Genomic DNA, 24,299 nt, shown 5'->3' on the forward strand with positions numbered 1-24,299 from the left:
ACCTGATTTCTGCATTAGCGCACCAGTCGAAAATGAGTTTTCGGCTGCTGTCGTCCGTTTTAAGCATTTTAAAGAGATGATGCAGCTCGTTGGCGGCTCCTTTAAAGTTTGTAGCATTGTCTGAATGAAGTTCACAGACCTTGCCACGCCGTGCTATGAACCGCTTCAGAGCAGCCAGGAATGCTGCTGTGGAGAGATCGTTGACGAGCTCCAGATGTACGGCCCGCGTTGAGAAGCACACGAATAAAGCGATGTATGCTTTGACTGGTCCTGCTCTACGGTGTGGACCACGTAAGAGGATCGGGCCGCAATAGTCGACACCGGAGACTGAAAATGGCCGCGACGGTGTCACTCTGGAGTTAGGTAAATCTGCTGTTGCTTGCTGGATCAATACCGGTTTTCTACGGAAGCAGGTATGGCACTGGTGGTACACTTGACGCAATAAATCTCTGCCTCGTAGAATCCAGAACTTCTGTCTGATGGTGGTCGTCATCAGCTGCGGTCCGGCGTGCATTAGAGTTCGGTGGTAGTGATCAGCAAGCAGGTGTGCCAGTCGGTGTTTACTCGAGATGATGATTGGATGCTTCATTCCTTCGGGAGAGTTGGAGTCTTGAATACGACCACCAACCTTGATGAGGCCGTCCTTGGAGAGCATTGGATTGAAGAATTTCATAGGTGATGTTTTGTCAACTGGTCGTCCATTGCGTAGTGCTTTCAGCTCCGTCGGAAACGTTTCACGCTGGGATAGTTGACACAGAACATGTTCAGCGTCTTGAAGATCGGATGCAGTGAGATGTGTGTGTGGCTCACATGGTGTCTTCGAGGATGCCGCACAAGCCCCATCAGGATGTTTCTTGGCAGCTGTTGCGTGCAGTACACCCATGTACCGCAGGAAGTATGCCACGGCCTTCCGTAGCTTAGTATACGACGAGAAACAGTTGAACAACCAATCGCACAGTTGATCCGTGGGAGATATGAGTGCCGCCAGGCACACTTTACATTCTTCGACGACAGCCTTGGAGGATGCCACGGAATCGACGAGTTGGCTTGGCCAATGTTTCTTGGTCTGCTTGAGCCAAGCAGGCCCGGTCCACCATCGCTCTTGGTGAAGAAGTTCGGCTGGAGTGAGGCCACGGGATATATTATCGGCCGGATTGTCCTTTCCTGGCACGTGGTACCATGGATGACCAACTGTCGCAATTTGAATTTTGGACACTCGGTTGCCCACAAAAGTTTTCCATCTGTTGGGTGATGCTTTCAGCCATTGAAGCACGGTCATGGAGTCTACCCAGAAGAAAACAGGAAAGTTAGATTTAAGCGAGGCAATTACCTTCAGGAACAGGTCTGTAGAGAGAACTGCAGCACAGAGTTCCAAGCGGGCAATGGAATGGCGGGTCTTCAATGGCGTGACCCTTGATTTTGCTGCAAGCAGGTGGACGACAACGTTCTGGCGTTGATCTTCGGAACGCATGTACACGCATGTACCGTATGCCCTTTCGGAGGCGTCTGAGAAGAAGTGCAATTCGAAGCTGGTAGCACCGGCCACCGAAACGAATCGGGGGATGCGAACATCGCTCACCAAGTTCAATTGGTAATGAAATGCTTTCCATTCATCTTGGATCCTTGTCGGAAGTGGATCGTCCCAAGCGTAGGAATTCCCATCGTTGTTCTTCGATGCCCACAAGCGCTGCATAAACTGCTTGGCTGTTGAAATTACCGGACCGGCAAGGCCCAATGGATCGTAGATCTTGGCAATGTACGACAGTACATTCCGTCGGGTGAGTTCGACTGCAGGAGGTGTAAGTTGGATCCGAAACCGCAAAGTATCGGAATGCGGTTCCCATATAAGTCCGAGTGTAGACACCGACTGCTCGTCGGCGAATTCGTAAACCGGCTGAATTGCCAATTCCTCCGATGGTATTTCGGCTAGGACTGCCGAACTGTTGGAGGCCCATTTCCTCAACGGAAACCCGGCGGATTGCAACATAGCACTGAGCTGTCGACGGAGTTCTACGGCTTCTTCGGGTGTAGATGCACCGCTGATGAGGTCGTCCACGTAAAAGTCTTCGAGGACGGCCTTTTTGGCCATCGGAAAGTTCTCGCCTTCATCTGTAGCGAGCTGTACGAGAGTACGTGTGGAGAGAAACGGCGCAGAAGAGGTACCGTAGGTAACGGTCTGAAGCTCGTACGTGGAGATTGGATCCGTTGGCTTCTGTCGAAAAAGTATTCTGAGGAGTGGTTGATCGTTGCGACAAACTGCAATCTGACGGAACATTTTTTCAATGTCCGCCACAAGACCGATTGGTTTTGTCCGGAAACGCAATTTAATTGACTGAAGATCCTCTTGAACGATTGGCCCGACAAGCAGAAGATCATTGAGGGAACTACCAGACGACGTACGGCAGGACGCATCAAATACGTTCCAAAAGAGATTCCAGATTTCGAGTGGTGGCGATGTGGCAGACCGGAGTAGTTGGTGGAGTTGTGCCGTAGCATCGACCGATTACAGCCCACCCGAAGACAGTCTCGAATAGTACTGGACATCCTTTCCCGAGGATTATTCTACCACTCATAATGTATTCGTGGAATTGTTCGATTCCGAGTAACAGGTCGATAGGACTCGACACGTTGAATGCAGGGTCAGCTAATGGGAAGTTTGACGGGATTTTCCACATGGATATGTCGACATTTGACGTGGGAAGTTCAGAGGTTGGATTCGGTAAAACCAGGAACTCTAACTTGCTGGAAAACTCGTTGTTCTTGGAGTGGATAGTGGAGATGACAGACTGGGTAACCGTCACTGTTGTTTCACCGATGCCAGCGATGGGAACACGTACTCGATCTGACTGTAGACACAAACGACGAGCCAGCTTCTTTGAGATGAAGTTCGACTGCGAACCAGAGTCGATTAATGCTCGAGCAGAATGTTGTCTTCCAAATCGATCCTCGATCCACAGCGAAACAGTGGACAGGAAAACAGTTGACGGGGAACTGCTATGAGCAGGAACGCTTACTTCGGGAACCAAAATACCCGATCCGTGGGAATTCGCTTGTTGTGTCGGGTACTGGGGTGTTGACTGTGCTGCAGGGTCGCTCCAGGATTTGTGCAACAGCGTATGGTGGCGTTCGTGACAATGACGACAGGTGTACTTGGAGTCGCATCTCCGTGCGATATGCGACGATTTGAAGCAGTTCCAACAAAGTCGCTTCTGGGAAATTAGTTCGCGGCGCTGCTCAACGGCCATTCTTTGAAAGGCTGAACACTGAAACAATAGATGCTTCTCCGGGCATGCAATGCAGGATGGTGGACTTGGACGCGAACTTGCGGTAGCGGAGTTGGCAACCGCCTTCGTAGTGGGGAGCTTCTTGCTGAAGGAATGGGGACCGGCCACCCTGGCTGGTGCTGCTTGAGAACGATGTTGGATCTCTGTTGACACTGTTTGCAGAATCCGAATTCGCTGGTAGAGAAACTCGATACATGCTTCGTACCCAACATTATCCGACTTTGCTGCATACTCCTCCCAGGCTCTGAGGGTAGCAGGGTCCATTTTATAGGACAACATACAAATCAGTGGAGTGTCCCACGTTTCCACCAACTCACCAAGCTTCGCCAGTGCCTTCACATGGCGTTGAAAATCGTCTACAAGATGATGAAGATCCTGTGCAGATTCTTTCCGGATTGGAGCGAGATCGTGTAGTGTACGATACAACTGTTTTGTTAAAAACCGCTTGTTATCATAGCGCTTTAGGAGGGCTTCCCAGGTGATGACATAATTGGCTGCCACTATATCCACCGTCTCGTAAGGCGTACGTGCCTCACCCTCTAAAGACTGGAGCAGGAACTGCAGCTTCGCTACCAGTGGAATGTCCTTGACGTCATGTACCATCGATTTGAAGGTGTCACGAAATCCCAGCCACCGTGAATAGTCGCCGTCAAACTTCGGCAGATCTATTTTTGGCAACCATAGGTGGAAGCTAGTAGGTTGAGCTGGAGCTGCATCGTGTACATTGATGGTTGAGTTCAGGTCCAGCAATCGCCTGTTCATCAACCATCCCTTGGTTGCACAGTATCTACTCTGGAACTGGTGGCGTTCCTGGAGATGCTTCACTAACGGGGCGTCTCCATTGTCCATCCTTTCAATTTCGGATTGAACCTTCAAGCAGTCCTGGAAAGCCTGGTCGAGTATCTCCAGCCACACTGGTACTTATGGGAAATCTCGTTCTTCCTCGTAATTATCCATGAAGGCTTCCACTGTCTCGAGTGTTGAAAGTAATGACCGTCGAAGAGTTAATTTGTCTTTCAACTTTTTATCCTTCACTTTCATGGTGGCCATCTCCCGACGTTGGCGTTATTCGAACGACCACAACAACGAAAATAGATTCACAAACGCGACGGAACGTGGGTGGGACGGTACGTAAAACTTCTTCCCGTATAGTCTTTTTCTTCGACTCTTTCCCGACGAGGATGTTTCGGTCACCAAGGAATTTCGAAAAAACACTGCACAGTTACCGAATTGCTAAACACGGTGCACTACTTGCCCGAGCAAAGGATATAAAGCGTCCTTTCAATTGCGATCGATCGATCGAACAACGTATCGATCCAACAATGCTAGCGTAGCTTGGCTTGAGTTAAATCGCGAGAAACAATAGATATTGTTCAACTTCACAAAGGGTCAAAGTCACTACTTAGTCTTCGACACTGAACAATTGCAATCTTCTTTGCTAATTGTCTCGAACAACGGATGCACTAACAATGCCTATTGGTTTCACACATCGCGTGCAAAATGGCAGATTCCACACCGAACCTTTGTTCTTGACAAACGTGGCCACAATCACTTTTTGGTCCCCGGAATGTCCTTCGCATCCGGTTCGAAGGACCAATGGTTCAGCGGATTACCCGGATTGTCCGACGCGAAGGCTTTCTTAACGGCACTAATGGCCTCTGGGCCTAAAAACGTGAATGCCACTTGATTATACGAACAATTTTTCCTTTCGCTGGTGCAATTGAACCGGATTGTTCAATTGCATACACGTGATTATGGGAACTACCGCCCAAAACGAACTGTGATCCGTCTCGCTCTCCTTTTCACTAAGGACGGGCTGAGAAACCTGGGCACAAGTTTCACTAAGTTCGGAACTATAAAACAACCGGCGGACTTCGACCTCAATGGACTAGAGGAATTTATCGGATTGAAAAACGGAAGATGGATTTTATTTACCGTCTGTATTCTTCGGAATTCTGACTTAGACTATATTTATAACTCTCGGCCATATGCATTCTACATGGCTGAGTTTTAGATCGTTTTCATTTTGGTAACGTAACGTAGGTAACAGATAGCATTAGCTATTCAAGAAATTCACTTTAGACAAATTCAATTTCAAGAGAAATTCATTTCCATTTTAGAACAATATACTAATCAATTATGTTCCAGAAACCGATTGAATAAATTCAACAAACGATGTTTCGCCACATCAGGGAGGTTTTTCAGCAAGTTGAACTTAATTCTATCCGATCCCGGAGCAGAATTGTTACATGAAAGGAGAGCAAGAGAGAATTCTACCATCGAAAACTCGGAATCAAGATCGCACCTATCTTGTGGTATATCTCGAACAATTTTCTGCACGGGAGCGGAATCGGGACAAACCTTCCGTGCAAAATTAAAAATCCATCGATGTGAATATTCTTCGCTTTCATTCGTTGAAGAGCAATTTCTCATGTTTCGAGCCACTTTCCATAATTTTTTCATTGACGTTTCTCGTGACAATCCTCCCACGAAATTTCGCCAATAAGCACGTTTTTTCCCTTTGATCAAATTTTTGAACTGATTCTCAAGGGCTAAATACGTTTGAAAATTCAGGAGTTCCACGTTTCCGAAAAGCTTTGAATGCATTCGATTTTTCTATATAAAGCTTGGAACATTGGCTATCCCACCATAGATTGGGAGGCCTTCGGCAAATAGTGGAACCTGGGATGGGTTTCGTTTGAGCGCGAACTGCGCTGTCATAGATCAAACGAGAAAGGAAGTTACACTCCTCCAATGGAGGTAAACCATCTCTGGAATTGATGGCTAGAGCAATCGCGTCCGCATATTTTTTCCAGTCAATGTGTCTTGTGAGGTCATATGCCATATTTATAGATTCAGAAGAATTCGACCCAGTGGTGATGGAAATTTTGATTGGCAAGTGATCACTACCGTTGAGATCCTGTATTACATTCCACTTGCAATCTAACGATAGTGAGTTCGAGCAAAGCGAGAGGTCAAGAGCACTTGGCTTAGCAGGTGGTTTAGGTACACGTGTTGTTTCCCCAGTATTCAAAATGGTCATATTCAAGCTGTTACAAAGGTCATATATCAACGATGAACGGTTGTCATCGTACTGTTCCCCCCAGGCGGTTCCGTGAGAATTGAAGTCTCCCAAGATCAACCGTGGCTCAGGAAAGAGTGAGCACGTGTCAGCAAGTTGCTTGCGGCTAACCGCAGCTCTCGGAGGCCAATACAAGCTGACAATACAGAGGTCTTTGCCTCTGATGTTTGCATGACAAGCAACAGCTTCGATCCCACCAATAGGTGGAAGATCAATTTGGAAAAATGAGTGGCACTTTTTGATCCCCAATAGCACCCCTCCGTATCTGTCATATCGGTCCAAGCGTATAATATTAAAATTGTGGAAAGAGAGATCATCTTGCGAAGAAAGCCAAGTTTCGGACAGAGCAAAAACATCACAATTGAACTTATGAATAAAAAATTTGAATGTATTCAATTTAGGGATAAGACTACGACAATTCCACTGTAAAACAGTGATATCTCCGACCTCTCTATTTAAATTAGACATCAAGAGAGATAATCATTGCAAGGAGGGGCCATGTTTGCATCAATTGCTGCAAAATTGTTTTTAATACTGGAAGCATTGCGGTGACAATGGTTCTGATGGAGCCGGAAACATTAAAACACGTGAAAATTTGATCCACAAGGTCGGACAATTTCCTTTGTGAGAGATCGGATCCCTTCTTAAGAATAAGATGAAATGTAAATACATATTAGATATAAAATAGGTTTAAGAATTGAGTGTGATGAGTGTGATTGAGAGTGTGAGTGTGATCATTGTCAACATATCCTCATATCCCCTCCTTTTCCTGAAGAAAATATGTCACCCTTCTAAACTCGAGTTGACCGCGAGTAATCGGTTTCCTATATTATTAACATTAGAATTAAGGAAAAATGTATATATACTAGTAACAATACAGTAAGGAGTTCGGCTCCTTTAAACCTATGTAACTGAGCCTGTAAAAATAAACGATTTAAATAAAAAAATAAAAAAAAAGGTCGGACAATGAATTGAATTGATTTATGAATCCCGATTGGGAAGTTGAACTTGACGGAAAAACAGGGACATTTGGGGTTTTTGATGTTCCCTCGAATGCTGGGTCGTTCGAAGGTGAACCATTCCCACGGAAGCCAGGAGGAACCTGATTTTGCTTGTCCGCTGCACTCGTTTTTTTTGGCAAACTAACTGGGGGTATCACCGGAGGGACTTGTCCTTGAACGTTGGGAGTGGTCACATTTTTGCGCGGGGGTTTCCCTTGAGAAATAGGCGGCGTGCCCCCGTTAGCTGTATCAGCTTCCATTTCGTCAACTGGCAACGTGCGTAAACATTATGTGTGTTGATTGGTTGTTGTTGTTGAGCCAGTGGAGAAGCGCCCTTCAAAATTTCCGCGAAAGTGCGTTTAGAGCGTTCCCTCAAAGAGCGCTTCTGTTTCTCCCAGCGACTCTTGTATGCTTCACAAGCTGAGAGCACGTGTGGGGTTCCCCCGCAATATGGACACTTTTTTACCGTCGCACTGCAGGCTTCGCCCACATGTTGCTCTCCGCAAGTGGCACAGCGTTCTTTATTGGCACAATAAGCAGCCGTATGACCAACTGACTTGCACTTTTGACAAATCATTGGCTTCGGAATAAAAAGTCGCACGGCTAACCTCAATTTCTCTACCATCACGTAGTCCGGGAGAGCTGAACCAGCGAAGGTGACTCGAAACGAGTCGGACGGCGTAAATTTGGTTTCACCCCCTTCATGGGAGACTGTTCCGAGCTGGCGGCAACCCAAGATCTTAACAGTCATCGAGGGCAGTTTCTTAAAACGGCCAGTACCTTCACTCGTAATGTATTCGCACGTCAGACCCGTTTCGGTTATCACACCCTTAATTTCAACTACGTGAGAGGGAATGTAAACCCGATACTCAATTGTAAAATGCTGGTCGACAACAATCTTGTTTGCGTCCTTTCGATCAGTCACGACAACACGCAATTTGTTTGGTCTAACCTTCGAAATTTCCGACACGGAGGTATACCTTGCCAGATCTTTCGCGATCTGCATGACTTTCAAAGCTTTTCCATTTGGTTTGGGCCGAAAGAAAACAACCCATGGGCCAGTTCCAGATGCATCTTCTGGATAGACCTTGACACGGGGAGAGGACGTAACAGAGGGGGAAGACGAGGTAACAGAGGGGGAAGACGAGGACAAGGATTGAGTGGGAAGGGAGACAACATGGGGAGTAGGCGAAGGTAAGGATTGAGTGGTAGCGGGGATAACAGAAAGGGAACCCGAAGTCGAAGGTAGGGTGGGAGCGTCAAGAGGTGGAGAGGAGAGATTTGCGATTTTTTTATGAGGGGGCTTATTAGCATGAGTTGATTCGTCCCCAGAAGAAACATCTTGCGATTTAGGAACACGTTTAAGTGTTTTCCCCTTTTTACCTGATGGGGGGGATTCATTGGTTTCATTGTCTGAGATCTCCATATTCGGAGACCCCCCACCTTCTGCCATTATAAATGGCACTTAAATTCTATTTTTTTTAAATATTTCACAATAATAAAATAAAAAATTATACTATTTCAAGAAAAAAATAAAATAAAATATAATATTTATATATATTTTCTCTAAATGTATTTTTATGCGCATTCACCTAAATGCGCACCCCGCGCAGATAATATTCGACTCGTTCTGCACCGTCCAGTTGATCACGTGTTGGCGTCTATTGTTACACTGCTGTAGGTATATTGGTGAGCGAGCGCACCTACGTCGGCGGTGGAAATGGCGATGATTCGGCGATCAAAAGTGTCTCTCTATAGACCTTCACCAGTATCTGCTGTGAGAAGCTATTCACTCCAGCTGATGGGAATTGTTGAGCGCACTTCACTGTTCCCACAATCAACACGCGATGGAAGAAGCACACTTGGTTGAGGAAAAAACATCAGCCAATAACAATAGCTGTTACCGAAACGCGAGCACAATAGCACAAAGCGTCCGATCGCTTCAAGCTGAACTGTGTGAATGCCATGTTTATTTAATCAACAATATATCAGTTCACAATTTTTCTAAAAGAATTTTATGTCTAGTGAATCTGTCCACGAATCCAAACGGTGCTTCTATGAATAATACATAACGGTATTCAGTATAAACAAAATTAAATGATGCTGATCATTTTCCATTAAGCCTTTCATCATTTCAGAAAGGCTTAATGGAAAATGATCGCGACCGACAGCGCGAATGTGGAGCAAGTGTCCCATGAAATAGATTCTAATGTCCATCTCATCCTTTATTCCAATCCAATCCATTCCCCACCCATCGTGAATGCAATGTGTAGCGCCCGACACAACTACAAACAGGAGCAAAACCCCGAAGTACAATATAAAACGCATACGAACAAATGAGTGCATACGAGCCGATCCCTACCAATGCAATATTTGTGATTCCAAATCCAACTATCAAGTGTGAATAAACCATCCGTTAGTTATAAGTATTCCATTGTTTAATTTCCAAAGTTTTCCATTCTTCGAACAAGTCACGTACCAAATCCTGAGCTATTATCCTGGCCTCCTTCAGCCGAAGGACCCGCCATTATCCTCAATGGTGTGATCTACCATTGTATGTTCAAACATATAAATGAAAGGCGTAAGACGCCAAACTAATTATTTTTGTGGTACATGCGAACACCTGAACTGCACTTTGGGGACAGTTTCGAAAGATATTATACGAATTATTGCATTTTTTTATATGAAAACAACACATTAAATACATTGTTTAGTAAATACTTGTCTTAAGTTTACATAAAAATAAATAAATCCTGCTCATCTTTCATAATATTGCAAATTATACATATTCTGCATATAATCCCACAAAGTTATACATCACTGTTTTTGCAAGTTAAAATAATTCCGACCGCAAAGGGTTAATAATTACTATTACTATTACTATTACTATTACTATTACTATTACTTTTACTATTACTATTACTATTACTATTACTATTACTATTACTATTACTATTACTATTACTATTACTATTACTATTACTATTACTATTACTATTACTATTACTATTACTATTACTATTACTATTACTATTACTATTACTATTACTATTACTATTACTATTACTATTACTATTACTATTACTATTACTATTACTATTACTATTACTATTACGCATTCCTCGGCACAGGTCGCGTCGCTGTTTGACTTAGGGGTTTATCCATTACTTTCTTTGCGGATAACAACTATTAAAACCATCCTCCTTAGGGGCTTTGGGCCTTCGGCTCTGGTTCTCAATAGTTTCAGATCCATCCTCGGACATGCTACGATAGAGATGGATCCGTCATTCGCAGGCGGAGTAATTTTTTTTGAACGATTGAAATCCGACCTAATTCTACTGTCACGTTCGTTATAGTAAAAAAGAATATTATTATTATTTTCCAAATGAGCTGGCGAAACTCTAATAAATGCATATACAATCAACAAAACAATGCATTCTTTTGCACTATTATGAACTTCAAAACGATGTTGGTAAGCATGTGAGACTTAACAATAGCAAATAGATGTCGCGACAGCTGTTATAGCTAAAACACCAAGACGAAGAATTCTCGTGAGGGAATGAATGAATCTTGACACAACCATGTTCAGCCGCTTCTACAAAACAACGCAATCTAATCGGTTCTTTTCAGGACATAAAATTTCGATGGTCTTTCTAAAGCAATATCCGAATTGATAAAAAGCGAATTGATTTTTATAATTTGTTTCAGTGAATTTAGGAGATTGAATTTTTAATTTTCGTGAATTAGAGGATTGTTTCCAGGTGAAAAAATTCATGACGGACCTGATGAAGATATTTTCCAGCGGTGAGAGCTGTGGAAAACTGAAGGTCAAAATTTGTTGTACTAAAGAGTTCAGTCTTAAATTTCAACTTTTGTTCTCGTAGACATTAATCCCGTAGTCTTACGTTTACAATGCAATCGTGTCTTGTACACCACCCTTCTATTGTTTAACCATCTCATAGCATCCCAATTCACTATTGAACACCAGGTCTACACAGATGGTACAGGCAGGGAAACTGGTAGCTTTTCTCTTCCGTTGCTTCGTTCCACTCCATTTTCAGTGCAGAAGCTTTCTCTCTCCTAATTGCAACCCAAAAGTGTACCCATGAATCCTTTTCGACTGTAGTCTTCTCAGCATCAGTTAGTTGTCTCCGGGCCCTCCAAAAAGGAAACAGTCGACACCCATGAATCGTATTGACAGAAGAGGCTGCTTCAGAAAAACTCTATTCTTTTGTTGGGTTCCTGGTCAATCCGGAAATACAGACACCTACAAGCTAGCTGACAAAGATAAATGCTCACTCGTCTCCGACATTTAGCAGTCTCCTTAGTGATCAAGGGGAGGTAGGAACTGGTGATTATATGTGGAGTTGGTTTGATTTTCGTTGGATGACGCCTAATGTGATGATAGGTAGTTCTTAGAGTGCACACAAGAACGCGTCTAAACTTTCATACTACGCTTCTTATTTTGGTTCTGGTTCCAATCCATGTTATATTTGGGCAATTTGCCTTGCTTTGTGTTTATTTAGCTACTGATATCGGTAGTTCACTTCGTAAAGCGAATATGGATTGAGAGTCTCTCGCGTATCAAGAACATCCCATGAAAGTTGAAGGACTGTATTCCAAGAACTTAACTAGGGCAAAATATTTGACAGCTAAAGTTATACAATTTTTATGCAATCGTTTGAAACCATCCTTCATAATATACACGATTAATTTGAATTTGAATTTAAATTAATTTTTGATAGAAGCAGAGAGACCATCGTCCGAATCTGTTTCATATCGTGTCCGTCTTGTGCTTCCAACAATTGGAAATTTTCACAATTGGTTGAAATCCTCCCACCAGCAAATTCTCGAAAACAAAGCAATCTGTATTTTTTGCAGCTGAAAATCTTCATTCAATTCTCAAATTTTCAGTGAAGCAGACGTTGCGAAAGAATCTCCCAATCGAATCTTCAAAATTCAACGTTCAAGAGTTTCCGCAAGAAAAACCAAAAAGAGAAAAGTCGAGAGCCTCACAGAATGAGCTTCAGCAACCGTGAAACCGTATCCGTCCATATCGGCCAAGCCGGAATCCAGCTGGGAAACTCGATTTGGGAGCTGTACTGTCTAGAGCACCAAATTGACCGCGATGGGAAACCGGAAATCGACGATACCAATAATTTCTGTGAAACATTTTTCCGACGAACGGAAGCCGATCGCTACGTTCCACGGGCAATTCTGGTCGACACGGAACCTTCGGTTGTGGATCAGGTGAGAAAAGGCCCGTTCCAGCAGCTATTCCAACCGGACAATCTTATCAGTGGAAAGGAGGACGCTGCGAACAATTTCGCCCGAGGTCATTTCCACATCGGCAAGGAGCTTCTCGAGGGAACAATGGAAGTAATCCGAAGAATGGCGGAAGAATCAAACAACTTGCAGGGATTCTTCCTGTTCCATTCGTTTGGCGGTGGGACTGGTTCGGGATTCACATCGTTGCTGACGCAACAGTTGGCGGATGAGTTTATGAAAAAGTGCAAACTGGAAGTGGCCATCTATCCGTCGCCACACATTTGCACTAGCGTAGTTGAACCGTACAATTCCGTTCTCACTACCCATCAATCGATGGATCACACAGATTGTACCTTCCTCGTGGACAACCAGGCATGCTATGACATTTGCAACAATAGGTTAAACGTAGATCGTCCCGTGTACACAAGTCTGAATCGTCTCATCAGTCAGGTTGTATCCAGCATCACAGCCTCGCTGAGATTTGGTGGAGCATTGAACGTAGATATGAACGAATTCCAGACGAACCTGGTACCGTTTCCCAGGATACACTTCCCGTTGGCATCGTTCTCACCGATAATTCCTATTGAGAGGGCAAACCACGCCTCGATGAACGTATCCGACCTAACCTGGCAGTTGTTTGAGCCTGCAAATCAGCTGGTACGGTGTGACCTGAGCTCCGGCAAATACATGGGCTGCTGTATGCTGTTCCGGGGGGACGTTGTGCCGAAGGATATTAACGCCGCAGTTGCTGCTATCAAGAACAGCCGATCGCTTCGTTTCGTCGACTGGTGCCCCACTGGGTTTAAAATTGGCATCAACCGTAAGCGCCCGATTATGATTCCCGACGGAGATCTGGCACCCGTCACCCGAGGAATATCGATGCTTGCTTCCAACACTGCTATTGTGGAAGCGTGGCAAAAGTTGGACTTTAAGTTCGATCTTATGTACTCGAAGAAAGCCTTCGTGCACTGGTACGTGAACGAAGGCATGGAAGAGGAGCTGTTTGCGGAAGCGCGGGAAGATTTGGCCGCACTGGAGATGGATTATCACGTGGCGGAAAAAGAAGGCGGAGATCAGCTTTCGCCAACGAACTCATCAGATACTGAATTTTGACTCGAAATCAACAGTGAAATAGTGGACAACTTTTGTTGTTCAATGTTTATTATTGCCGAAAATATATAAAAGAAATATTTATTCTAAACCAAATACGTTTTTCATTGTACTGACAGTAAACTCTCTAAAAATGAATAAACGAAACATGGTGTAAGAAACATCAGTAACATAGTTTGATTTAACGATTTTTGGACCTTATCTTATTTGACGAGTCGAAAAATTCGCCTCAAATCGTCTCGGATCCAATCACTATCGTAAAGGGTGCCCCACATCAAATTTCATCACAGATAAAAAAAAACGCTGTTGAAAATTACCTTGTTGACCGATCCTTTTCGAACTTCCAGACAATAAAATATAACCCATAGTAAGTTTTTGGCATATTCATTTCATTCAACTTCAATACCATAACCTATGTTCGTACTTTACGGTTAACTCTACTCATGAGGTTCTGTACAACATCTGGCAGCAGATCTCCTGTACGGAAACCCACTTTTTCTTCATGTCTTCCTTATATTTGACCTCCTTGGGACGCTTCCGTAGTGCCTGCTTCATAAAAGCCAAATATTTTTCGATGGGTCTTAGTTCTGGTGCGTTGGGGGCATTCATGTCCTTGGGTACGGGAGTGACCCCGTTGGCTTCGTAACACTCCAGGGCGTCTTTAGAATAGTGGCACGATGCTAGATCCGCCCAGAAGATCATAGTGTCCTCGTATTGCTTCAACAAAGGAAACAGACGCTTCTGTAGATTCTCCTTGAGGTAGATCTGCCCCTTTACAGTCCCGGAAAGTTTCTTTGAAAGTTTCTGTTCCTTTGTCAGCATCTGGCAGTACAGTTTCTGGGCCCGTGGCTTTCCCATCGTATTTCGCCTTCGTCACGAATTGAAGCCTTCTGTACCTACTTTTTACGTATGCAATCTCTCCCGGTCATTGGCTCTCTGAACGAAAGACTTGGACAGATTCAACTTTTAGGCCACACCCCTGGCCGAAGTATTGGGATTCCGCTTAAACGCGAGAGCGTCGTGAGAACGACACGCTTGTCACTAATAGAACATGTTGAAGGCGATTTGGCATAGTGGTAACACCAATGCCTTTCACGCTAAAAGTCACGAGTTCAATTCTCACTCCCGACATTCTTCCAAAAATAGAAATAAAAGTGACGAACCAGCCAAATGAGTTGAAAGTCACTAAAATACAGACAAAAAAAAACTAATAGAACATTCATTCTTACCGCATTTCTTTTTCCGTTAGATGCCCAGAGTTTCGTAGTAACGTTTAACCACCCGACTCACCGTTGACTACACGATTCCGAGTTGTTTTCCGATGTCCCGATGAGAGAGTAGTAGAACTCCGAATAACGAGAAACGCGGATAACGCAATAAATAACTAAAAATGCTGACTAACAAATTTCGGAAAGTTCTATGAAATTACTATAGAACTCGCTTCAGCGGATAATCCACACGGCGGATCATCCACTCGCGAATAATCGGGGTTCTACTGTACAGTGTAAACAATACACTCTAAACTACTTCTACCGAAATTTTCAAGCCCTCATTAACGGCCAGGAAGGTTCTGCTGTGTGTTTGGTGGGATTGTCAAGGAATAATCTATTATGAGCTGCTTCCCTATGGCCAAACACTCAATTCGGACCTGTACTGCCAACAACTGGACCGCTTGAAAGTAGCACTCATGAAGAAGAGGCCATCTTTGATAAACAGAGGCCGCATTGTCTTCCATCAGGACAACGCCAGACCACACACTTCTTTGGTGACGCGCCAGAAGCTCCGGGAGCTCGGATGGGAGGTTCTTTTGCATCCGCCGTATAGTCCGGACCTTGCACCAAGTGACTACCACCTGTTTTTGTCCATGGCGAACGAGCTAGGTAGTCAGAAGTTAGCCACAAAAGAGGCCTGTGAAAATTGGCTATCCGAGTTTTTTGCCAATAAGGAAGCGAGCTTCTATAACAGGGGTATTATGAAGTTGGCATCTCGTTGGGAACAAGTCATCGAACAAAACGGCGCATATTTGACTTAAAACAGATGATTGTAACTAATTTTATGAACAAATGAAATTTCAAAAAAAATAACGCAGGACTTTTTTGACAGCCTAATATAAATTAAAATGGATAGCTAAAATGAGAAAATTCGGAAAATTGAATTCCCATATGTCTTGAAGTTGAAGGCGTTGTTAGTCCCATTGAAATTCGAGCTGACGGAATTGTTTTTTTATGTTTCGTTGGTATGAAGCGTAAATGGCGATGGATTGTTAGATAAAGAGAAACTTCTAAAACGGTTAATAAAAAGATCGATTAATGAATAGTTCTAGGATTGAACTCATGATCGTGCTTAGTAAGAAAATGCGAATGTTCGAATGTTTTCATATCAAAAATCTATTTTAGGCAGGACGAAGTTCGCCGGGTCAGCTAGTTTGTTCCATATAAGGTATCAATATAAAATTTTACAGATGTCTCGGAGATCCATTATACTATAAATTAATCTGCTAATACGAGGGCTGGACTGTCCATATTGCATGGTATCTCCTTGTATTGAAGTAATCTTTTCCATGACATGCACTGTATATATTACTCAAAATAAATATTTTTTCATCGCCTCAAATAAAATATAACTTTCGATCACCATTAATGCTTACTCTGTAGAAGTACTCTGACTCAAAGTCATTTTTTACCACCCCCAGCGGATCTAACGAAAGCTGACTGTTCAATAGATGCCGCCCATGATATGGGTGTTCTTGCCGCTGATTTTTGTAAAATAATCAACATCGATCGTAAGTACAGAGTGCTATTGCTTTAGAACCCGATACACCCATCCATCACTTCTTGCAGCTGCCGACAACTGCTCAGTAATATACACCGTTGCAACCTGTGGGACTGATCACTTGATAAAAATTTGGCGCTTATTTTACATTCCATCGAATGTGAACAGGAGCAAAATATCACGTCTAATCCCATCGACACCACAGGAGCATTTTGCGGGCCAATCGACAATCTACAGTACCGAAGTGATGAACGCAACTTGCGTTCAATCAATATCAGCCCATGGCAGCTCGGTGACATGCGTCAGGTAAATAACCTTGCAATACACAGGCTTATCAGTTCAACCGTTCATCGATATTGAAATTGAAGGAATACTACCAGCAATCGATTGATGTCATTCAACGTTCTTCCCCAGGTTCAACAGCATCGGAACGCTGCTGATATCAAGTAGTCTTGATAAGAAATTAAAAATTTGGAACCAGCAGGGAGAATGCTTGAAGACACTATCGGAGCACTCGCGATATGTCAACTGTTTGGCTATCAACTCTGATTCATCTGTTATTGCCTCGGGCTCGAATGATCGTTCGGTGGTCATATGGGATTTAACCAATAACTTTACAATCGATTCGCATATCACCGGCATCCGGTCGCTGCTGTTCACGCTGGCTACCAAAGTGTCCGACGTTCCACCCGAGTTTATCTGCCCAATTACACACGAAATTATGAAAGATCCAGTCTATTCGGAAGGTAAGTGATATATACTGCAGGGTGAATATTGATTTGCAAAATGGTTGGATTAACCAATATAATCACATTAAAATAATAGTTAACACTCTAAATCATTTTGGAATTTGACGGCAGAAGAATTCTGAATATCTAAAGAAATAATCGATCCCATCTTTTTCACATTAAACTTTTTCCTTTGACTCAATTTATTGGGCTCTCTCAATAAAATGAGCCAAAAATTCCAACTAGTGAATGCAGTAAAACATTCTTTTTGTAGGAAATATGAGATTAAATAGGCACAGTTTTTTTAATCCCTCTAATGCCACCTAGCATAGCCCTATCGTTATTAAACTAGGGTTTTTGGAGGTTCGTTTTCCAAATGTTTGTTTCTGACAGCTATCGCGCGATTCGTGCATCTGTCAAAGTGAAAAAGACTCAGTTTGTATTGCCTTTCAAATTATTGAATTTCATTATCTTCGACTTTAACCATTTGGTCGGTGTTTCTGATTGAACACCGGGTAACAAAAGTAACAAAATTTTAAAAAAATGATTTAATAGTAGTAAACACTCAAGAATTTCTTAGCCTACAAACAAACAGCCAGGTTTATGGCATTATTTCATCAAATCAGCAGAAGTTGATAATAGTATGCAGTCAGAGTACCAGGGTCCAACATTTTCGAAGATGAAGAATGAAAATCGACTCCCGTCTCAGTCAAAACGCTTCTACTAGGACTGCTCAAAATGATTTGAATTGATTGGAAATGAAATGACGAGCGTTAAGATGCGGGGAAGAATGAAATGAGAGAGTCGAGTCGTAGAGGGAGATAGCAACTAAACGCCCGAATGACTGTTAAGTTCTGTTGACGGAGAAAATGATGGAAGAAGCAAAAACTCATTTCCAATTGAATGCGAAGGCGGTTTATTTCATAGTCCCGTGACTATTCTCTGGTGAATATGGCTTTGCCGAACCCTGCTCCAAGTACATGCGACAATAGCTACAAGAAAGAAACCATGTTTTTCTGCCAACCCGAAAATGGAAGAAATTTCAAATGAAATATTGGATTTCTCCGCATCAGGAGATTTTTGTCTTTGTTCTTCAGCGAACACGGAATAGTAACTCATATTGAAACACAGTTTCGAAAACCGAAAGCGTTACGTCGGAGACCGAGATTTTGAGCGTTAATAGCTCCTAAACAACTGAACGAAATGGTATGACAAACACTTCATTAGAAAGATAAAATGTCTACGCGTTATATTCTTGTTACTTTTTGATCCAAAAACTTGGTTCAATAGCCCTAAAATTGCTTTCAAAACAGGCTTTTGAAATCACCAATCGGTATATAAGCGAGCGCCACTTGGAAATCCACTCCATTCTTTATGTGGACACCGACTGGACAACATCGTTGCTGGACGAGCTGAACAACGAGGGATCGAGTGCCTTTCCCAAGGCAATGAGGGTGGAGGTGTAGAGTAAAGTTTTCCAAGGGTCTTTCTCAAGGCTAGAGGTCTATAATCAAAAACCGAAACCGAACCGAAATACACTCAGTTATAATTGAACAGCGATTGGAGCATGTTGTCGTTGTTGTTGTGAAGCTAACTTCGTTCATCATGAATGCGCTGATGAACGGTGTCACCAAGAGACTATTTGTGAATCTTTGGCCAGAAGGCCAGCCGTGCCCGAGTGGTTAGCGTCTCACAGTATCATGCCGGGTGTTCGGGTTCGATTCCCGTTCTGGCCGGGGGATTTTTCGTCAGAGAAATTTCCTTCGACTTGCACTGTGGTCACGCGTATTCTAGAGCTTGCCCCTCGGAATACATTCAAGGCGTGTTATTCGGCTTAAGAAATCTCAACTAAGTATTATTAAATGACGCTAGTTAATACATACGTTGAGACGGCAAAAGTTCCACAGGGAACGTTAACGCCATACAAGAAGAAGAAGAAGGCCAGAAGGGAATCCACCAGGAAGAGAGTGAGGCCACTGAAAAGGCGACAAGAGAGTATCAGCATCGAAAAACGGTTCCGCTTGAGGCATCGGAGCAGCCGTCACAAACACACATACACGCGCGGGATTCTTTTCATTTGGTTGCTGTCCAACATCGCGAAGATTCCGGAAAGATGTCATCGTTGCTTAAGAATAATCTGCCAGTTCCCCTTGGAATTGAAAAATACATTCAAGCGAAACAGTTTATTTTAAAGTTTTCTATCCATAAAACAAACACTGCGACCAAATACATTTGGTTTTGTGATTTTTCGATCAAGTGCAATTAATTAACAGGAAAGTTTCTGAAGATTATTCTTCCCCATCAGTAGGATATTTTCGTATCCAATATTGGATGCGCGAGCAACGGAAAATGTTCCGCATCGCGAAAATCATTTTGGGTTGGGGAAAAAGAAATGTCGTATATTGTCAATATATGGCAACACTTAAACATATCTTGTGTTGTACTTATCTCATCGGGTCATACCATACGGCTATTGAAAGACGACAATCTGTGCTACAAGTGTCGTTTTGACAGTGTTGTGATTGTCCTTTTCAGTCTCAAGTTATAGCGCGTCAAAGATGGAGTCCACCAAGCAAGAAATTCGCCATATTTTACGTTTTTACTACCTGCGAGGTAAAACTGCAACGAAGGCGGCCGAAAAAAATCGTGTAGTTTATGGACCCGATACTGTAACCATTCGCACAGCACAGCGTTGGTTTGATCGATTTCGTTCTGGTGTAGTGGATGTCGAAGATACACCCCGTACTGGTAGGCCAATCGTCGTGGAATCCGATAAAATCGTTGAAATCATCCAAGTAGACCGGCATTTGAGCACTCGCTCGATTGGGTATAGACCATAAAACCGTTTGGAAACACACACGAGTGCCACACAAGTTGACGCAAAAAATCTTTTAGAACGAATCAACGCCTGCGATGCACTGCTGAAATGGAACGAACTCGACCCATTTTTGAAGAAGATGGTGACTGGTGATGAAAAGTGGATCACGTACGACAACCTAAAGCGAAAAAAGTCGTGGTCGGAGCGCGGTGAGCCGGCCCAAACTATCGCCAAGCCCGGATTGATGGCCAGGAAGGTTTTGCTGTATGTTTGGTGGGATTGGAACGGAATCATCCACTTTGAGCTGCTCAACTATGGACAGACCCTTAACTCGGTTCTCTACTGTAAGCAGTTTGACCGTTTGAAGAAGGCGATTGACCAGAAGCGGCCAGAAATGATCAATAGGAATGGTGTTGTTTTCCACCAGGATAACGCTCGGCCTCACACATCTTTGATGACCCGCCAGAAGCTACGGGAGCTCGGATGGGATGTCCTATTGCACCCACCGTATATTCCGGACCTGACTCCAAGTGATTATCTCTTCCGGTCCATGCAAAACGCTCTTGGTGATACTAAGTTGGCCTCAAAAGAGGCTTGCGAAAACTGTCTGTCTGAGTTTTTTTGCAAATAAGGAGGGGGGGGGGGGGTTCATAAGGGGGGATTATGAAGTTGCCTTCTAAATGGCAACAAGTTTGCGAACAAAACGGCGCATATTTGACTTAAATTGGATAATTTTAAGTATGTTAAATAAAGCGTCAAATTTCAATCAGAAATACGACATTCATTTTTCCTCAACCCTATATAATTTTCAATCGATTATTGCTCAGTCGCTGAAAATTTCAAACTCAGAGAGTTCATTCGCCTCTAGTTTGTCTTCCAAATTGCAATCGTAAACCACACCTTCTCTCGATTCAATCACGGACAAAAAGCATACTTGAGCGATATTCTGGTGGTGAAACACATTCATTTTTCGCGAGAACATCGACTGGACAACATCGTTGCTGGAAGAGCAGGACGGCGAAGGATCGAGTGATTCATTACCTGACCTGACCTGACCTGAAACGTATTAAGTTTGTTTCGAACTGTGAGGAAGCGCAGAAAAGCCGATCCATCAGGAGGAGAAGAGAAGGCGACCAAGAGAGCATCAGCATCGAAAAACGGTTCCGCTTGAGGCATCGGAGCAGCCGCTACAGACACATACACGCGCGGAACTATTTTCGTTTGGTTGCCATCCAGCATGGGGAAAATTCCGGAAAGATGTCATCGTTGCTGAAAAATAATCTACCAGTTCCCCTTGGAATTGAAAATTACATTCAAGCGGTAGAGTTTATTTTAATGTTTTCTGTCTATATAATACTGCGACCAAATACATTTGGTTTTGTGATTTTTCAATCAAGTACGAACAACGTAAGACCACGTCTTTCGGCAATTTATTAGAAGTGCCATGAATATTAAGAAGGAATTCCCGCTCTACGCGTACTGGCAAACGATGTTTACTCAACAATTTCTCAAGCGAGAAATGGGTGTTGTGCGAACGCAAAAATTATGTAGACTGATTTGATTCAACAGATATTTTGTCTATTGGAGTGGAATACAAATCATATCACAATAAAAGCAATGTATTATATATTACACATCTTTTGTGTGATTGCTTCTTTTGCTAAATATTGTGCCTTTAACATAACGCTCTCGTTTTCGAAGTCCCCCAAATATTCATTTATTCATTCATTCAGAATTGATTCAGATACAACTAAAAACAAATGATCACTAAATGAACGACAGTCCTACGTCACCCTTGCGGTTATACCACAGATATAACCCACTTCCTGTTTTTCTTTCAGATTTTCAGATTCCCAATTTGCACGCGTGCTCAAGAAGAACTCAAACACCAGAAATTAAGAGCGTGATGAATCACGCACATAAACGTTATCGCCCTACTATTTTATCTATAGTCCTATTTTCGTGACCGGAAATAGAGGGGTCCTCAGCCTTCTTAGGCTGTCCAAAAATATCCTTCGCCGCTATGTTTGAGATGCGATAAAGCTTGCTAAGTGCAATGAATGACGGAGTGCATCGTCGATCCAATTGAATTTAGAGAAATTGCGACGCGATAGTCCAAGAGATATTGTGGCTCCGCTTTTTGTGGAGGTATTTCCTGGTGACCTTCTCAGGTTTCTCATGGATCCTCCGTCGTCGGATATAAAAAAAATCAAAAAGTATGCAAAGTTTGCTTTAGCGTAGAGGTGTTTCACGGTGAACTTCTCAAGTTTTAGTGGACTTCTTTTGTTAGGTGTAAAACTATTATAAAAATAAGAAAGCATGCGACGTGAGCGTCCACAAAATATGTTATGGGTTAACATTATTGTTTCCCGGTGACCTTCTCAGGTTTCTCGTGGACCCTTCATCGTCGGATATAATATATCGGATATTGCAGGTTCACTTTTATTACAGAGGAGTTTTCCGGTGACCTTCTCAGGTTTCTCATTGATTTGTCGGTGTCCAGTATGAAAAATTCGAAGAATCAGAAAGTATGCAATGTTTGCTGTAGTGCAGAGGTATTTCCCGTTGACCTTCTCAGGTTTCTCTTAGATCCTCCGCCATTGGTTATAAAAATATGTCAAAAATTAAAAAGTATGCGACGTGAGCGTTCACGAAATATATTGTAGGTTAACATTATTGTAGAGGAGTTTCCCATTAACCTTCTCGGTTTCTCATGAATCCTCCGTCGTCGGGTATAAAAATATTTCAGAATTAAAAACTATAGGTGTATTGTAAGTTCGTTTTTATTATAAAGGAGTTTCTCAGTGACATTCTCAGGTTTCTCATGGATTCTTCGTCGTCTAGTATGACAAATTCGAAGAATCAGAAAATATGCGATGTTTGCTTTAGTACATAGGTTTTTCCGGTGACCTTCTTAGGTTTCTTATGGATAACCTCCGTCGTCGGGTGTCAAAATATATGAAGAATTGAAAAGTTAGACACACAATGAATCCAAATTATATCGTCCGGCCTTCGGGTAATCGAAACATAATCGATTTTTAGAATATAGTTTCGTCGAGTGGTTGAAAGTCCGCATACACAAGATCTCATCACTTACCACAGTGAATCCTGATTTATTACCCTACCCACTAACACACATCCTTACCATGATAAACTCTAGGAAACCACGCTATAGAGGCGACCCTTCTGGCCTCCGGGCGGCGAATATTATACTAACATTCCTTCCCTTCCCCTGGTGGCTGTAAGGACGTGGCCGGCGTCGTTATTGACCATTTAAAGCTCGAATCACCGAAAATTGTACAACGAGAATGATTTGCTAGCCAAGCTCAAGCTCAAGCTCAAAACTATCCCGGAGAGATGATTCCATGCCTATAGATTCTAACCGAAGCAATCTTCAGGTCCACCATCATAGTATCCAGTTTACCATGCCGACACTCCGAGTGAAAAGGCTGACATAAGTAAGGTAAATAAGAGGCTCAGAAGGAAAGTGCTGTCTTGATGATTGTTTGTCCGAAAAATGATCATGGTTTGTCCGGTTTCAGAAATCACCATTTTTCAATGAAAAAATCGAATTTTCAAGTAGATGTTGCATTTCTTATTGCTTTAGTTTACTGTCGTCATATTAATCCATTCCTAATTTAGGATTTCTTCAGGATATTACCTTTACTTGGGCATTTTAAAAGTGAACAGCACTCAACACCGAGAAACTTTGTTTCTGCTTCGCGCGTCAAGTAGTTGCCATAGAAATCATGTGGACAAACCAGCATCAGTGAATCGAACAAACCATGATCAGAATTGAGGTCATCGAAATGCATTAATTACATGATTTGGATATGTGAATATGATACAAATGGTGTGCAAGCATGATGTTTACAATATTTGTGAGTGTTATAATCCAGAAAAGATCTGAATACGTACCAAATAATCATCTGGTTATAAATCCATGATCATATTTTCAACTGAACAAACCAAGATCATTTATCAAGATTTGAGTTACTTCAAATTTGGAGTAAAACCAATCCCGAGAAAACCCTGATTTCTTATTCCGGATTCTGATTAAAAATGTTAGGCAAAGTTCGCAAATCTGCAACATTTTTTTATATTTGCGTCATTCAAAATGCAAAATACTAGTTTTTGCTTGATTTGTGCTTATTTTGATTTGCCATTGCATCATGACAAACTCTGAACAACACTTGAAACTTTCGCAGTTTCTTCTACGATTTTTTTTCTATTTTC

The 24,299-nt window shown here is 42.7% G+C and overlaps 2 protein-coding genes across 2 annotated transcripts in view; both read left to right on the forward strand.

Moving 5' to 3' along the window:
- Positions 1-24,299, forward strand: part of LOC129765332 (WD repeat, SAM and U-box domain-containing protein 1-like) — a 63,867-nt gene that overhangs the window by 37,223 nt on the left and 2,345 nt on the right. The window contains exons 5-7 of the mRNA XM_055765508.1: positions 16,438-16,527; positions 16,586-16,823; positions 16,932-17,263. Coding sequence (XP_055621483.1) covers positions 16,438-16,527; positions 16,586-16,823; positions 16,932-17,263 — 660 coding nt within the window. The remainder of the gene's footprint in view (positions 1-16,437; positions 16,528-16,585; positions 16,824-16,931; positions 17,264-24,299) is intronic.
- LOC129765333 (tubulin alpha-4 chain-like) lies at positions 12,254-13,841 on the forward strand. The gene has a single exon (XM_055765509.1). It carries the CDS (start codon positions 12,387-12,389, stop codon positions 13,746-13,748), a length of 1,362 nt encoding a protein of 453 aa, XP_055621484.1. The 5' UTR covers positions 12,254-12,386; the 3' UTR covers positions 13,749-13,841.

The sequence above is a fragment of the Toxorhynchites rutilus genome, chromosome 2, assembly GCF_029784135.1.
Source record: "Toxorhynchites rutilus septentrionalis strain SRP chromosome 2, ASM2978413v1, whole genome shotgun sequence".
Taxonomy (NCBI): Eukaryota; Metazoa; Arthropoda; class Insecta; order Diptera; family Culicidae; genus Toxorhynchites; species Toxorhynchites rutilus.

What these genes read in the sequence shown, in the direction of transcription:
- LOC129765333 (XM_055765509.1), top strand. Translation starts at nt 12,387, where the DNA reads ATGAGCTTCAGCAACCGTGAAACCGTATCCGTCCATATCGGCCAAGCC.